Below are 17,330 nucleotides of genomic sequence, written 5' to 3'. Positions count from 1 at the left end.
CCTAGTGCTGGTATTAAAGGCCTACGCCGCCACCGCCCAGCCAGAAAAGTTTGTATTATTTGTTTATTGTGTGTGAGGGGGAGAAGTCACATGTGTGTGGAGGCCAGAGGTCTGTATTTGGTGTCTTTTTTTGTTTGTTTGTTTTTTGTTTTTCTGTGGTAGCTTTGGAGCCTATTCTGGAACTAACTCTGTAGACCAGGCTGGCCTTGAACTCCTGTCACCTGAGTGCTGGGATTAAAGGCAGGCACCACCTGATTTTTTTTTTTTTTTTTTGGTGTGTTCTTTATGCTCTCCAATATACTTTGAGACAGTTTCTCACTGATCATGGAGCACACCTGTGAGCAAGGAGCCTGACCAGCCAGCCCAGACCCACCCGTCTCCATCCCAGCATTGGGATCACAAGTGTGCACCACTATGCTGAACTTGGTGGGATTTTTTTTTGTTGTTTTGTTTTATTTTTGGTTAAAAAAAGCAAAAAGAAAATCCTGATTTTGGGTCCTTGTGCTTGTGTGACAACCATTCTATAGGCTCAGACTTTTTTTTTCTTTTTCTTTTCTTGTTTTTTGGTGAAAGGGTTTGAGACAAGATAATTATTTTGTCCTGGCTGTACTGAAAATCCACTATGCAGACCAGGTTAACCTTGAATTCACAGAGACACACCTGCCTCTGTCTCCCAAATGCCTGGGATTAAAGATGTGCACCACCATACCTAACCCATTGTATGCTGGTTCTTTTGTTTGTTTTGTAGGATTTATGTATGTAAATATTTTGATTATATGCATATAAATGTTTGAAGAGGATGTCTGTATCTGGAATTAGAGAAGGTTAGTTGTGAACCACTGTGTAGGTGATGGGAATTTAACCAGGATTTTCTGAAATGCAGCTAACATCTTAACCAGTGCTCTGACCCCCTCCTTTAAAAATTATTGCTGTTGTTGTTAACAGAGTATCTCTCTGTGTATCCCAGGTTGGTCTTGAACTCACTGAAATCTGCCTAATTTAGTCTCGCAGTACTGGGATTAAAGATGTGGGCAACCATGTCTAACTTTCTCTGTGTGTGTGTTGTTTTGTTTTTGAGATGGGGTTTCTCTGTGTAACAATCCTGGAATTCACTTTGTAGACCAGGCTGGCATTGAACTTGCTGAGATCCACCTGCCTCTGCTTCCCAAAGTGCTATGATAAAAGGCCTGTGCTACCACTATGTAACTTAAACTGCCCTAAAACTTGCTCTGTAGACCAGGCTGGCCTTGAACTCAAAAAGAGCCACGGGCACTTTGCCTCCCAAGTGCTGGAATTAAAGGTATGTACCACCACTGCCCAGCATACATGGCTTTCCCCATATATATATTTAATAGCGTATTTTGAATTCTTTATTTAAGAGAACCCAACCTATTATTTTTTGCCTGAAAAACATTTATTCCAAGTCAGAGATTCTGCTATTTCTGGAAGTCTTTACTGTCTGGGAGTTGAACTCAGGGATTTCACACACTCCTGAGGAAGTATTCTACCACTGATCTACCCTCTTACCCCTCCCGAAGCCCTATAGCATCAGGCAGGACTGTTAGGTCGAGTCTAGTAATTGAAGAGATAATGAAGGGAACTTACTAAGTGTATTGAAAATGAAAATCAAGAGCTGAAGATAGCTCAGTAGTCAAGAGTGCTGGCTGCTCTTCCCGAGCACCAGGGTTCAGTTCCCAGCACCAAATGACTGCTCACACTCGCTGTAACTCCAGTCCCAGGGGATCTGATGTCCTCTTCTGGCTTCTTGAGTGCACCAGGAAACCACATAGTGCACAAACATATGTATGAATTAAACACTCACGCACACAAAAATGCAAATAAATATTAAAAAAAATCAGCCAGGTGGTGGTGGTACATGCCTTTAATCCCAGCACTTGGGATGCAGAGGCAGATGGATCTCTGTGAGTTCAAGGCCAGCCTGGTCTACAGAGCAAGTTTTAGGGCACTGTGTTCCGAAACAGCTAGGGCTATTGCACAGAGAAACCCTGTCTCAAAAATTGAAAACAGCAACAGCAAAAAAACTCCAACCCTAGATAAGAAATATCTAACCTAATAATGTTTTTTTTTTTTCTCCTCGTCATTTTAGATCAACAGGTGGTCCTTCAGGTCGTAGTGGACATCGGATGGTAGCCTGGAAGAGACAGTTAATTCTTTTTGGTGGCTTCCATGAAAGCACAAGGTTGGTACTCAGCAGATTGGGCCTCTTCTGGAGCACAGGGTATAGGTTGCATGGGCCAAACAATCTGATCAGCATAGGAACTCTCACTAACTTCCTGGGCACACGGCTTGGCAGCGACAGTGTGTGACAGCCACATGAAGTATTGAGGAAAACATGGGCTTGTCCTTACATTAAGTCGGCACCTACTGTGTGCATGGTTGTGTGCAAACCAGCGTAACCCTTCCCTCTTACAGATCTGTAGATTGTGGATCACCATTTCACAGTGGTTTTTAAAGATTCTTTAGGGGACTGGAGAGCTGGCTTGCCAGGTAAGAGCACTTGCTGCTCCTCCAGAATTCAGCTCCCCAGCACTCATGTCTAGTAGCTCACAATTGTCTGTAGCTTCACCTCCAGGATGTCAAATGCCCTCCCCAGCCCCTGCGCGCCCCTGCAGACATGTACACATAAATGCACATAAGTGGAAATAAGCGTTTTTTTAAGTACAAACCTATTTAGGAAACACTTAGGCATACAGACAAAATGACAGTCCTACAGTGAATGGAGTCACCATCTGTATTAAATTAGCTTGACTTTTAAATATCACCATTCTGAATTTTCCATGAAACAGTTGTTATTTATCTTCAATAAGAGCTGACTTTTTTTTTTTAATTGAAAGTGGAGTTTGAAATTGGAGAAAACTGGATTATAGTAATTCTAGAAACCTGGAGCCTCCTCTCCTTCATGTGCCCTTGGAGAGGACTTTGTGGGTTTGAGGGGCAACCAGCAGTTCCCATGGCTTCTTGGCATTTCTCTAGAGGCAGACAGTCTTGTGCCAGCTCTCCCACTACAGCCTTCAAGGCTCACAGTGGCTGTAGAGCCCCAGGCTTGGATTATTCAGATACACTGTGTGGAGCAATGGTTGTCCCAACTTCCCCTGCCTTTCCTCTGTGGACAGTTGAGCTCCTCTTCACAGCTGAGGCCAGTGTCTGTTCAGTGACAGACACCCCAGAATAACCAGCCTCCCTGTTTTGTTTCCAAGAGTCCTATGTACTGAGTGCTCTGGTGTCTGAGTCCCTGGCTCTGAGCAGAGTGAGCATCAGGTGGAGCCTCCCATTCCTGCCTAGTGGTAGGTGTGAAGGGTCTGTTCCTGCCTTTGGCCTGTGTGCATTGCTCTGTCCCTGTCCATCCCTGTCTCAGTTCTTACCAAATGGTCAGTCTCCTGCCTTGTGATCAGTTAGACTCATTGTCACACTGAGTAGCCAAATTTGCCTGATGAAGGTAGCTGTTGTCACTGGGGTAAGAAATGGACAACTTTCATAGTAAGCTATACTGTGATTGCGACTGGAGTTGTTTCTGATTCGTCTGTAAATTCAGGATCTTAAGCCTTTCATTTGGATTTAAACTTGAAGCAGATGTCTAGGTGAAACACAAGTTTGCCTTCAGTATAATTGGTACACTGATGACCCTGCCTTCCCCTGTCATCTCTGGTGACCTGTGCCCTTTTTCCCACTAGGGACTATATCTACTACAGTGATGTGTATGCCTTCAGCCTGGATACTTTCCAGTGGAGCAAGCTGTCCCCTTCAGGCCCTGGGCCCACACCCAGATCAGGCTGTCTGATGGCTGTCACCCCCCAGGGCAGCATTGCCATCTATGGGGGCTACTCAAAGCAGGTAAGGGCCCCTGTGCTTAGAATTGAGAGGGGCTTCCATTGAGACGGGAGCAGCCTTGCTCTGAGCTGTAATCTGCAGTGGATTTGGCTCTGCTCCTCTTTAAGCATACAGAGATGGGTTTGTGTGTGTGCGTGCGCGCACACTTGTGTGCACACATGTACTTGTGGGTGTTGCTGTATAGTTATGTGTTTGTGGGTGTGTGTTTAGGCTGGAGGTTACCATCAGGCATCTTTCTCAGCTGCTCTCCACCTGGTTGTTTTAAGACAGGCCTCACACTGAATGTGGAGCTGGTCAGTTGGCTGTGCCTCTGCTATCTCCCAGGATAGGATTATAGATGCTGGCTGCTAAGCCCAGCTTTTATGTGTTTGTTGGGGATGCAAGCTTAGTTCATGCCATGCCTACCTCCCAGGAGCACTGCCAGGTGAACAATCTGTGTTTACACTGTAGCCAGTATAAGGACTGCATAGTGTCCTCTACCTGTGTCTGCAGCCAGTGTTGTAGCTGTGTTCCCAAGCCAGTGCTCAGGAGTCTCTTGCTGCTTTTGGAGTGCGTGTATCTGTAAGTGCTGGCCACCCACTTGCCCTGCTCCGTACTGGTACTTTGCCATTCCTGACATTGCTGTAAATCAGGGTTTTAAAAAAACAAATCAAAGACTATCTCATATTTTTTTCTTTAAAACATTCTCACATAGTTAACGTGAATCTTTTCAGTGACCACCTGCATGCTGCAGGGACTCCGCCTTTCCTGTTCCAGCACACTTGTTTGATCACGTGTGTTCGTGCAGCTGTGTCTCTCACTCTTCCGTTATCTTTTGTGTAGTTCATAGAAAAGTACAGGGTCGTGCCTGAACGTTAGTTTGTGTGCATGCCCTTTCATGTATGTGAGTGTGGGGAGTCAGGTAGAGGTCAGTGTTGACTGTCACATGGTTTATTTGCAATGCAGTGAATACAACCCGCTGTGGCAGGCCATTCTTACTGTCGGGCCCCCACCTAGTGCTTTCTGCCCTACCAGCTCTGTAGTCTACAACTTTCAGTTCTTTGCTTTCTTTCTTTTTTAAGAATATCTTTTATTGGGCTGAAGAGATGGCTCAGTTGTTAAGAGCACTGACTGCTCTTCCAGAGGTCCTGTGTTCAATTCCTAGTACCCACATGGTGGCTCACAGCCATCTATAATGAGATCTGGCGCCCTTTTCTGTTGTGCTGGTGTACAATGAAGGAAGGCTGCATAATTAATAAATAAATAAACAAACAAACAAACAAATAAATATCCTTTTATTTATTGTTTTGACAATTCCATCCATTTACACAACATCTAGAACAAACCCAGCTCTTAAAATTCCCCATCCCAGACATCTCCCAGCATGCCCCTTTCCACCTTAATGCTCTTTCTTTTTTGCATTTTGTAACCCACTGAGTCCAATTAGCACAGCCTGCTGGAATAGTGATAAACCTTGCTGGCTTGATCTTATGCAGGTCCTGTGCAAGTGACCACAGCTGCTCTGAGTTTCACGAGTGTAATGTTGTGAAGACTTTCACAGTACTCCTCCCCTCCCCCAGTTCTTACATTCTCTCTGTCCCCTCTTCAGTGATGTTCCTGAGCCTTGGGAGGTGGGGTTGCTCTCAGTATCCTATTTAGGGCCAAGCATCAGCAGCCACTTATTCTCAGCTCTGTGACTAGCTGTGAGTCTCCTGTGTTTACTGTTGCCCACTGCGGAGAGACTCTTCTCTGACCACGGTAGAGGGCAGGACTGGTCTGTGGGTAGAAGCATAACTATTTAGAAGACAGAGGCAATGTGTCCATTTAGCAGAACAATAGTAGGTTTCTGCCTAGGTCCTGTGACCTCCTGAACCAGGGGCCTTTGACTGAGTTTACAGTACCAGGCATGAATTGCCTCCTGTGGAGCAGCCTCAGCTCCAATCAGTGGTTACTGTCCCCATAACCTAATGCCACTATTTCACCAATGGACACATCTTGTCTGGAAGGTCAGTCAGTATTCAGGTTCCCCTCTTGGTAATAATACCATTGATGAATTTTCTCCCTTAGTGACCTGCATTGCATCATCAGACACTATGAAAGCTAGCCAGCCAGAGAGGAAGTTTTCAGGTCCATTCTGTCCTGATTGTCCTCCAAGCAAAGCATGTAGTGGTGTCAGGAGAAGAGTTTCACCATCCAGTCTGGTGGGCAGCTGAGAGCAATGGCAATAGCTTGTGTTGCTTCGACTGTTTCTGGGGCCTACATGATCAGTAACTCATAGTAAGGTGTATGTATATACTTGGCTTTAGATTTTCATTTCAAAACCTCTGTCTTTTGGGGCAGTCACTGTGCACACATACAGGGTACCTGAGTTCTAACTCCTTTCATTGATTTGTTTCGTTTTGTTTTTTCAAAATCTGTGTAACAAAAAAATTCTGCATTCAAAACTCTGTATTCAAAAGCTCTGTGTAGCCCTGGCTGTCCTGACTGTACACACAGTGGCCCTGTTTCTGAGAGGGAAATAAGATACTACAGGCTGAGGGCTTAAAAAGAAGTGAGGTTATTTATTTCAGCCTCCCAGACTGTGAGGACACACTTGGCTATAAAATGAGTTTGGACCCTGAAAATCTAGGATTGGACATGGATGGCTCATGGCAGATGGTATCACAGTGGTGGAGCATATGTGGGAGGGGGAGCTTAGGGAGCCAGAGGCCAAAGGGTCAGACTTACTGTTTCCATTACAACTTGACATAAAAATAACCTGAGACCAACACTTGATCTCTAAGGACAGTGCCTCGTGTGTCCACTTACCTCCCACCTCCCATTCCTGCCACATCTTTCTGGGCAGTACAGATGGAAAGGGGAACTAGTGGTTCCCTAGGGCAGAGCTTAGCTAGCCTGCAGGACATGTAGGACCTGACTGGCACCCTGGAGGAGAGAAGCAACAGTAGGGAAGAGGAGGACTGTGTGGCCTGGTTGGTCCCTCTCATCAGTGTAGCTTCTGCATGTACCTGGGTAGGGTGAGCAGCTGCAGCTGCCAGGACAGTGGTTCTGTGCAGTCTCTCAGTTTTTCTGTAGGCATAAAGACCACAAGATCAAGTGCATTGAAACTGAGAATTTAAGCACAAAAGTACAGGAAGACATTTAAGTGGACTGGCATCCTTCTCAGGATGATGATCTTGGCAAGCAGCTGTCTGGGCCTTGGGGTGTAGTAGGAGCTGCGGGCCTCTTCCCACAGTCCGGCTCCTGGGCGCCAGCTAGCTTATGCCCGGAAATAACTACACAGAAACTGTATTCTTTTAAACACTGCTTGGCCCATTATATCTAGCCTCTTCTTGGCTAACTCTAGCACCTTGACTAGCCCATTTCTAATAATGTATGTAGCACCCCAAAGTGCGCTTACCAGGAAGATTCTAGCCTACATCCATCCTGGGTCAGAGCTTCATCGCATCTGCCCCAGAGAGCAGAGCTATGGCGTCTTAGCTCACTTCCTCTTCCTCTTCCTCCCAGCATTCTGTTGTTTACTCCACCCACCTATGTTTTAACCTATGAGGCCAAGCAGTTTCTTTATTAATTAACCAATGACTTTCCTCCATCATTGGGGTGCTGAGTAGGAGATGTGTGGGTTGTGGCCTCAGGGCTGACAGCCAGTCAGCATCACTGTTTGAAGCTGAAGGCTAAGGACCCGGGATCGGTGGGTTTGAAGGCTCTAAGAGGTCTGTCAATGGTATTGGCTTGCTTCTCTCTACACAGTGCCAGTGCAGCTGTGTCCTCTGATGACACGTAGGAGCCAGAGGGAGGTATGGCTGCGCTGTGCTGTGTGTGGGTCCATCCACATTGTACAGACCTGTGGATGCACAGGAATTCTGTGGCAGAGCGTACTGCAGTGATCCAGCATGACTGGCCATTGGTAGTGGCTTTAAAATCGGTCTGCCAAGCCGAGCAATGGTGGTGCACGTCTTTAATCCCAGCACTCGGGAGGCAGAGGCAGGTGGATCTCTGTGAGTTCGAGGCCAGCCTGGTCTAGAAGAGCTAGTTCCAGGACAGGAATCAAAAAGCTACGGAGAAACCCTGTCTCGAAAAAAAAAAAAGAAAAAGAAAAATTGGTCTTCCAAATCTGTGCTCTCTGTGGGACTGCAGCTCCTGTTATGTGCTGCCACAGCCTGGCTGGTTCTCAAGACTTCTGTGTTTTGCAGAGAGTCAGGAAAGACGTGGACAAAGGCACCCAGCACTCAGACATGTTCCTGCTGAAGCCTGAGGAAGGGGGAGAAGGTACTGCTGTGCTTGAGGATTGTGTTCTGGATGTATGGCCTTCGGGTGGGTTACATTTAGCCTCTGGGTAGAAGCAAAGACTGTGTGTCCCTTTTATCAAAATGGGAGCTGCATTGAGTTTCCTGTTGCCTGTCTAGAGCCAAAGAGCAGACCACCTGTCTCAGGAGTGGTTGGACCGTGGTGCCTTATGCAACACGGGTCAGCCTTCAGTGTGTCTGGAAGGCAGCAGGAGCCCAGGTCACTCAGCCACTGTGTCCCCCTCGAAAACCCTGTGTTGTATTTGTGTTATTCTCAGGTATAGTCTTCATGCTTAGAGGTAAGATTGGGGAGGACACTTTTGGGCAGGCTCCCTGAACATGCGTGCTCAACCCCAACGTGTGGAGCCATATGTGAGGGCAGATGAGGAGTGGGGAGATGGGAAGGAGGAGCTGCTGTGGTCCTGTCCTTGCTTGACATTTTAAAGAGTTTTTTTACTCAAGAGCACACAGACATCAATAGGATATGTAGTTCTGTATGCTCAAATGTGAGTCATTTGCCACTACTGGCAGGAACCTAGGATTGGGGACCTGTGAAGCTTGAACCTGGAGACTGGACAGTGTGGTGCTGTCCCTTGGGCCCAGCAAGTAGCCCCATGATAAGGGAGCCCTGTGTTATGAGCAGCGCTCCCTCTGTAGATGCACAGTGTGAGACGGTGGGCCTCGCTAACTCCATGTTAGTGTTTTCGGCTCTAGTCCCTCTCCACAGCACCTGCTGCTGTGATGGGTTGACTGGGGACCACTAGTGGGCAGGCCCAGAGTCCTGCCCGCACTGTGGGCCTCGTCATTCACCTCCAGTGCATGGTCACCAGCACTTTTGTAATGTTTAGTGAGGGACAGTCTCAGTTCTTTCTTCTAGAAGTAACAGGAAGACATTTTCCATGTGTCAGAAGAATTTGACACCTATTGGGAAAGCTGAGCGCAACTGTCCCCACTGGGAGGTGGTGTAGTCCAGGGCTGGATGAGCTGGCTTAGGACCCCAGTGAGGTATATTTTAGCCCATGATCCTCCTCTAGCAAGATGGCACCTCCACATCTGTCCCTCTGCCTTTTGGCCGTTGGTTCCAGGGTCCCTTAGAAGGCAAGGTCTGGTGTCACACAGCTGAGCTTTAAGAAGGATGGACCTTGAGGGTAGTTGACTGGCATCCCCTCTTCCTACAAGGGGGACAAAGTGAGTTTCCATGCCTAAATAGTATCCAAAGCTCGCAATTATCCTTATTCCAGGTGCCCAAGGTTCTCTGTGTGTTCTTCCTGGCTCTTAGTGTCCCCTCTTACCCCTTCCTCTGTTTTCTTTGACAGGTAAATGGACTTGGGCCCGGATTAACCCTTCAGGGGTCAAGCCTACTCCAAGGTCTGGCTTTTCTGTGGCCCTGGCTCCAAATCATCAGATACTGGTCTTCGGGGGCGTGTGTGATGAGGAGGAGGAGGAGAGCCTGGAGGGCTCATTCTTTAGTGACTTATATATCTACGATCCTGCCAGGAGTCGCTGGTTCGCAGCACAGCTAAAGGTAGCCTAAGCTCCTGAGAGTCTTCCATATTACCTGTCTGTCTCCTACCCACTCTCAAGCCTTGTTGCTTCCTTTTAAGGCCCATATACTCTTCTGTGTGGGTTCTGGGTGACTAGACTTGTGATCCCTATTCCTTCCTGATGTCACCTACCACTCCTTGGCAGAGCCGAGATGTTGAGCACGTCAGGTTCTCTGTGCCAGTTAATGTCTGTTGTTGCTTGAGCTCAGCCCTGTTTCCATCCCCTTTCTGTTGTCCTTGTCAGCAGCTGCTGCCCAGGACCTACCTGGAGCAGACAGACTAGCAGGTGATCGCCCCAGGTCGCCCTGGCATCTGCACAAAGAAACTGCTCTGAGTGCCCACAGCATGCGAGCACTAGTACCTGCTGTGGGCTCAGCCTCGTGGAAGGGTCTGTGATAGACACAGATACGATATGATAGAAAACCTTGCCCATGTCGGCCCTGCCCTGAGAAGCTATACCAGCCTCGTGGAAGGGTCTGTGATAGACACAGATACGATATGATAGAAAACCTTGCATATGTCGGCCCCTGCTCTGAGAAACTATACCAGGCATGGCCACTCAGGGTCTCCAACATTGCTCGGAGCATTGAACCCAGTGTGTAGGTTAGCCTTATTTTCAGATTGCTTGGTCCTCGGGCCCCAAGATGTCCTTCAGTGGCTGTTCTGTATGAGACGCCCACTGCAGCCTCAGGATGGAGTGGGTCTTGTGTCTAGAACAGAGAACAGGTCCAGGTTGGCTGGAGGTAGTCATAGCTGGAATATTTGAATATAGCTCAGTAAATGCCATCTTGTGAGCATGGTGTTCTGCCAGACGACAGTGACTACTACAGAGCCACTCAGCTGTACTCTGCAGAGTGGCCAGAGAGACAGAGTACATGTCCTCCTGCAGGGAACCCAGTAGGAGGGTACCTCAGGGCTGGCATGGAGGGTCCTGCATGGTCTTGAGGGTCAGAGTGGAGTTCTGACCCTCCTGACATCCAGCCCTGTTGTTGGCGGGGAGTGATCTGCATCCCTTCTGTGAGTGACAGTGTGAATGGGTTGGATTTCCCAAAAAGAGCCTCAGACACCTTTGTCTGCATTTTAGCTGGGCCTGGTCTCACCTGGGTGCTTCCCAGTGTGGGACTCAGGATGACTGTCCCTCATTACAGTGAAGGCTAGGAGGCCATTCCTCTCTGCCGTCCTGGCTACCTGGAATGTCTGCTCACCCCTACGCTGCTCCACACCTCTTCCAGGGATAGCGTGTTAGATGGCATGTTGACTGGTGTGGTAGAGGGAGGGCTCTCACTGCCCTGCTGTGCAGCTTGAGTTGTGTTAACAGGGCCCTAAGTCAGAGAAGAAGAAACGGAGGCGGGGCAAAGTAGAGGAACACGAAGGTGCCACTGAAGAGGAGAATGGGGGGACTGGTGCTCCCGAGCCACTGGAGGTGATAAAAGAGGTGGTGGCTGAAGATGGAACAGTGATAACCATCAAACAAGTGCTTGCTCCCTCTGGGCTGCCAGTGCGACCCCCACCTAAGGCTGAAGACAGTGCTCTGGAGGCCAGCAGCACTGGGCAGGAGCCATGTCCGCGTTCAAATGCCATGCTGGCCGTCAAGCATGGACTGCTCTATGTCTATGGTGGCATGTTTGAAGCTGGTGATCGCCAGGTGACCCTTAGTGACCTCTACTGCCTTGACCTTCACAAGATGGAAGAATGGAAAACCTTGGTAGAGATGGATCCAAGTAAGCTGGGTTGGGTGAGACCTCTGTATGGAATGAGACTCTTATGAGAGCCTGTGCCCTGCCCTGTAGGGACCTCTGCTCTTGACTCTAGGCCAGGTTTCCCTGAGAATAACCTGGGGGATAGAGAGGGACTCACTTGGCATACACTTATGTGCTCTGAGTGCTCGCAGGAGCTAAGTGGGTCACAGCACAAGTCACTGGTACCCGGGTCAGACCTGCTCCATGTGCCTCGCATCTTCTCCCAGGTCAGTGCAGAGCTGGCAGAACTGGAGCTTGCCTTTGGTGGCTGGTACTCTGAGGTGGTCGCTCTCTCCATCACTGCTCAGAAATCATGACATCCCCATTTTATCCAAATCATTCATTCATTCATTCATTCATTCATTCATTTATTTATTTATTTATTTATTTATTTATTTATTTGGCAGTGTCACTGTGTATTCCTCGCTGGCCTGGAACTTGCTATAACGACCAGGTTGGCCTTGAACTCAATACATCTGCCAGTTAGCCTCCTGCCCCCTTCCCTCATTTCCGTCCTTCACTTTTTTGAGATCTGAGACTAAACCTGCAATGCATGTCTAGGGAGAGGCCCTACCCATAGTGCAGGGTCTGTCACCATCTTCTGGGGGAACCCCTGGGGCTGTAGGGATCCAGGAAGAGACAGCCTCCACTCAGGTGCCCACAGGTAGGATGGCAGTATGGCTGGAGTTGGTGCCCACCACAGTATCACTCCCAAGTTGCTCTGAGGTCTGAGAGGTCTGTCAGTTAATCCCAGGCTTCAGGGCAGGAGAGTTGGGGTTCCTGTTCAGTTCCTGGGAGGAAGAAGGGGTTTTATGGGGTGGTGCCAGCTCCCGTGGCCCCTCGGCTGTAGCCAGAACCATGTGTTGGCTTTGTTTTGTCAGAATCTCAGGAGTGGCTGGAGGAGACAGACTCGGAAGAGGACAGCAGCTCAGATGAAGAGGGTGCAGAGGGGGGCGATGAGGACCAGGAAGAGGACAGTACAGAGGACAGCGCTGAGGAGGGAGCAGGTTAGAATCCCCATCAGCCCTGACTGTTCTGTGCTGTGCTTCTATGGGAGGCCTGTTTAACACTGCTTGTGTCTAGGGTGGGTCTGGGTAGCTTGCCATTCAGAGCAGCAGTGCCCTGATCCCTCTCAACTTACTGACTGAGCATGCTCCGTGTCATTCTTCCTTCTGGGATGGAAAGATCCACAGCACCCAGAGATGGCGCCTGGGGAGCAGTATGAAGAGTACCTGTCCCGGACTGAACAGTACTGGCTGAAGCTTGCCCGGAACCACATGGGCCCTGATGCAAAGGAGAAGAAAGTCCTGAAAGTAGCCCATGCTATGGCGAAAGCATTCATTGATGATGCAGGTCAAGACATGGCACGGGCCCAACATTAGACGGAGCGATGGCTTCAACATCACTGGTGTCCTTAACCAGGCATGAGGAGGCCTCTGCAGAGGCTGCAGTCTAAGGAGGAACTCACTGCCCTGACCGCAGCTGCTGTCCACGCAGAGGGAAGGTTAGAGTGAGATGGACATTGGGGGACCCACAGGATATATGCTCTTGTCCTAATAAAACTGGGTCGTGTGCTCCAAGGTTTTCCTTCTTCACAGAACGAGGAGATGGGTATGTGTCATCGGTCACCCAGAGTTGCTGTGGAGTGCTTAGATGTCTTCTGCCAATTGGCCTTCTCCGCCGCTTAGTTTGGTGCTGAGTCTCACAGTAGAATATTATGGGTGCATGGATATGTCCATTGGCTCCACTGAAAGGTTAATAGGGGTTTTTTTTCTCCCTCGTTTCAGATGTGTATTGAGGAGGGGCAGGAGGTGAGACAGGGTTTCTCTGTGTAGCCCTGGCTGCTCTGGAACTTGCTCTGCAGACCAAGCTGGCTTTGAGCTCAGAGATTCGCCTGCCTCTGCCTCCTGAGTGCTGGGATCAAAGGTGTGTGCCACCACTGCCTGGTGTAAACATGTATTTTCATCTTATGTGAATGTGTATGTTGGTGCTCATGGAGGCTAGAAGAGGGTGTCACATCCCTGGAGCTGGAATTACAGATGGTTGTAAGCCATGTGACTCGGATGCTGGGAACTGACCTGGGTCTTGTGCAAAGGCAGCAGGGGCTCTTCAGCTCTGAGTGTTGCCTTCTCCAGCCCCTCCACTGCAGTCTTTGAGGAGGAAGCAGTGACACCTTCCTGTGGGCACAGGGCTGTGGCCTGTGAAATGATAGGGAGGCCGCAGGGCAAGAACCGAGCCCTTCATGGCATCAGCCCTTTGCCACCTGGCCATGGAGTCGGAGCTCCATTGCCATGGGTCTAGTACCCCAACATACCAGTGCCTAGTCCACGGCTGAGGCAGGAAGAGAGTGCCTGGCCAGGCTGAATTCCATAGCTGGAGAAACAGAAAAGCTCTGAGGAAGAGCTCCTTTGAACTCTGCTGCCTGTCCTGGGCTGCGGGCCCACAGGGTGAATGGGGCGCAAGGCTGAGTGTAAGAACAGAACCCACCATCAGCAGTGCAGTGCGAAAGGCACACCCAAGCACGCAGACCTTAGCACGGCCATGGTTCCACAGCCACTGCCACCATCTTTTGGGGATGTCCAGTATCACTGTGGCTACTGTGACCAGGGCAGAGTTAGGGTGTGTCCAGCCTGGCTGCTGGAGCAGGGTCACCTGGAGTGCATGGCACCTGTGCCTTTTTGCCTCCTCTTGTCAGTAGTCTGTGGCCCCAGGTGGGTTTTGGGGGTTTGGGAATAGTATCCCCAGGAGCTGCTGAGCAAGCTGCCCACCTAATTCATGCCATTAGCTGAGGCTGGGGATCACTTAAAGGCCCTGGATCTTTTGAGGTTGGTAGAGTTGAATCATAACAAGGGAACCACCAAGCCGGCTGGAAACACTTTTTTTTTGTTGTTGTTGTGTTGTTTTGGTTTTTTTGTTTTGAATGCAGGTTCTCACTATGTAGGTCTTGCTTTTCCAGAACTCACCAGTTAGATCAGGCTGGACTCACAGAGATTCACCTGACTCTGTTTCCCTAGTGCTGGGATTAAAGGCATGTGTCACTCACTACATTCGGCTGGAAACCCTTATTCTAAGTATGATTTTTTTTAAAAATGGTTTGATAGTTATTTATGTTCTGAGTTTTCAGAGTGAATTGCTACAGGTAGCAAATCAGTATCCAGATGATGAAACAGAAATACGAAGATGTCAAGGCTAGAAGAAGCCATCCTGCTAGAGCAACCAGTTCTGGTCAGAAGTTACAGTCTTGCAGGTAGAACCCCTTTCTGATATGCTGTAGGAAAGAGACATGGGTTTCCAGGGAGGGACAGCTGGTCCTTTATATGAAGGAACGTTGTTAGGTCAGTGTGCCGTCTGTCACTCAGATCCGTGTGCCAATGAACTGAGTCCTGCTGCTGTCATGGGTCGGTTGGCACTGTAGAGCAAAGCGCTCCCCCAAGGGACTGTCCCGTTTCTCCAGAGCACTCAGCATTTGGTCACGTGGTCTGACCCAGTGTTCTGATCCAGTTGTGTCTTGTGGAAACCTGGGTAGCTGTCGGCACAGGCACAGTGGTAGGCACAGTGGAGCATCTTTTGAGCTTGACTATTAGTCTCAGGTGCCAGAAGCAGGACTCAAAGCACTGGGGCCTGTCCAGGATGAGGGAGATGGGTGCCCTGCTCTGATGGAGGAAGCTCAGGCTGTAGGAGGGCTCAGCCCTGTCTTTACTGTCTTTCTGCCCCCAAAGGTGGAGTGCATCATGAGCAATTCCAGCACCTTGTGCTCCCACCTGGTGCTGGAATGGGGCATTAACAGTATAGAACTTTCAGGCAGGGTGTTCTGTTGGGGATCCTGTTCTAGGCTGAGAGGGGCTCGGAATGGTTTGTACTGAAATGAGATGAGCTTCCTGTGGTTTCAGATGAGTTTATTAAGTAAAGGAGCAGAGACTTGTGACTCTTTAGTGTTCTTGCTTGCGGTGTGAAATCTGATTGAAAGTTACATTCATTAGGATTTGTTTCCAGTTTTTGATTAACCAAGCTGTTTCCAGCTGAGGACGCCAAGGCCAGAAGAACAGCCTTGCCTGCAGAGCAGTTGCATTAGCGGATGGTCTGCATGCAGCAAGAAAAGAGCAGAAAAAGGTAAAGCGGATGAAGACTGTTGCTTGCCTCGGTCAGGAAAAGCGTCTACACCAGTGTTGTGGCCTCGTGAAGCTCAGCACACAGTCCTCAGGTCACCTGGGTGGCTTTCCTTTCGGGAGTGCTGAATGGTGCAGTTGGCCTGCTGGAAGGGAGGGCTGACCCGTGGGCAACAGCAGGCTCAGGAGTGCCAGCCCAGAGAGCCACTGTGTATAACGGTGTTGTCCGTGGACCTGCGTCTACAGCATCTACAGATACCTGGGCCCCGAGTGGGGCAGTGATCGGGCTGGCGGCGTTTGCCAGCCATTGGGTCTCATGGTTGGAGGAAGGAGTGATGCTGTATGCACCTGGTGCCACCCTGTGCCCCGAGTCTTCAGCCTCTATTCAGTGTCTGCCCACCCACCCTGGATAGTAGTGGACTCAGAATGGCCTGTGGTGGGAGGGAGAGAACAGAGCCCTTTGATGGGCAGAGTTGAACTGTGTACCCCACAGACTGTGCTTGTTTCTGTTTCTGCACAGTTCAGGGGAGGCTGCAACATGAAAGCTACTATGTATGCCTTTAGAACATGATTCTCAAGAGCCTCAGAAGGCCCATAGAGAGAGCTCTGGTGCTGGGATGACCTTCACCAAAGTTGAGTCAGGGTCACCAAGGTAGACAGAAAGCCACATGCTAGCAGGCACTGTCAATAGGGAAGGGGACCAGCACCTGAGACCCATCTGCAGCTGGGTGGGTTAGGACAAAGGACAGGATGAGTCAGCCTGAAGTGTTTACCCTACACATGGATGTCTGCATCTTGACGTGCCGTCTGGGGTGGATGGGCTACAGGCCAGCCCAGAAGTGACGTAGATGTGTGTGGCCTCACCTGTTCAGACAACCTTGGAAACCTTCGACCCGTGTCCCCGCAGTCCAGCTCCTGTGGTATGTACCCACCCCCACCCAGTATTTCTCTGAGGCTTGGTAAGGAACTGAGCATTTCAGCCTGGCCACACTGGGGGATGGGTGGGTGAAGAAGCAGACTCCAGAAGCAGTGCCTACTAGGGCTGGAGAGCGCTTGGCCATGTGAGGGCTGCCAGTGCCCTTGAAGGGCTTCCCTTCCTGCCACATACCTGGACCCTTGTTCTCATGCTACCATGAAGGCCTCATGTAGCTCCCCAGGGAGAGGGAGCTTGGGTCTTGTGGGCATGTTCCCAGAATTCATACTAGAATGCAGCTTAGCTGGCTTTGTTTGTAATTTCAACAAAGGCAGCTATACCTTTTCTTTAAAGGCCAAGGTACATAGGACAGATAGTTCTTGGCACTTGGGGACATTTGATTGTCCTGGTGAGTGCTTGACTTACAGCTGACCTCAATGAGACAGCACAGCTAAGGGCTCACAATCCCTTCTTTGTCTGTATGCTAACTCACTGTTATGGTGAAGTAAAGATGCAGAGCCTCTGGCTGTCCGTTGCTCGCAAAGCGTGGAGACATGTTGGACTCTAGGAGGTACTTTGTGCTGAGCTTCCAGAACCGGAGGCTGCAAGAGTGGGAGGACAAGAGCGGGAAGTAAAACTGAGCTCAAGCTGGAAGAGAGCAGAACGTCCCACATTGTCTTGAGGACGGTTATAGGGGACAAAACAAACAGCTAAGAGACCCTTGGAGCAGGGCAGGCGCAGATGTACGACAGCACCTGTCTGATGTCGGTGGAAGGGTTCCTGCCTAGAACTGCCCAGCCATTCAAGGTCTGTAGAGGGCTGTGTGGGGCAACCAGGAGTCACCCCAGAACCTCTCGACTCCCTGAATGTTCATCTCTGATGCTCACTCTGTGGGCTCCAAGTAATGTCTTCAG

General features: G+C 49.5%; 1 protein-coding gene across 2 annotated transcripts in view; it reads left to right on the top strand.

Moving 5' to 3' along the window:
- Positions 1-13,256, top strand: part of Klhdc4 (kelch domain containing 4) — a 25,614-nt gene extending 12,358 nt beyond the window's left edge. Inside the window, exons 6-12 of one of the 2 annotated variants that reach the window (XM_005345783.2) lie at positions 2,108-2,200; positions 3,693-3,852; positions 8,022-8,097; positions 9,431-9,639; positions 10,977-11,379; positions 12,279-12,404; positions 12,583-13,256. In XM_005345783.2, coding sequence (XP_005345840.1) covers positions 2,108-2,200; positions 3,693-3,852; positions 8,022-8,097; positions 9,431-9,639; positions 10,977-11,379; positions 12,279-12,404; positions 12,583-12,779 — 1,264 coding nt within the window. In that variant the 3' untranslated portion in view covers positions 12,780-13,256. The remainder of the gene's footprint in view (positions 1-2,107; positions 2,201-3,692; positions 3,853-8,021; positions 8,098-9,430; positions 9,640-10,976; positions 11,380-12,278; positions 12,405-12,582) is intronic. The other variant, XM_013354377.2, reaches the window with a different exon arrangement.
- Positions 13,257-17,330: the final 4,074 nt, after the last annotated feature.

The sequence above is a fragment of the Microtus ochrogaster genome, chromosome 4 (assembly GCF_000317375.1).
Source record: "Microtus ochrogaster isolate Prairie Vole_2 chromosome 4, MicOch1.0, whole genome shotgun sequence".
NCBI lineage: Eukaryota > Metazoa > Chordata > Mammalia > Rodentia > Cricetidae > Microtus > Microtus ochrogaster.
Note: the sequence above shows the minus strand (reverse complement) of the source record. Positions and strands in the feature narration are given on the sequence as shown.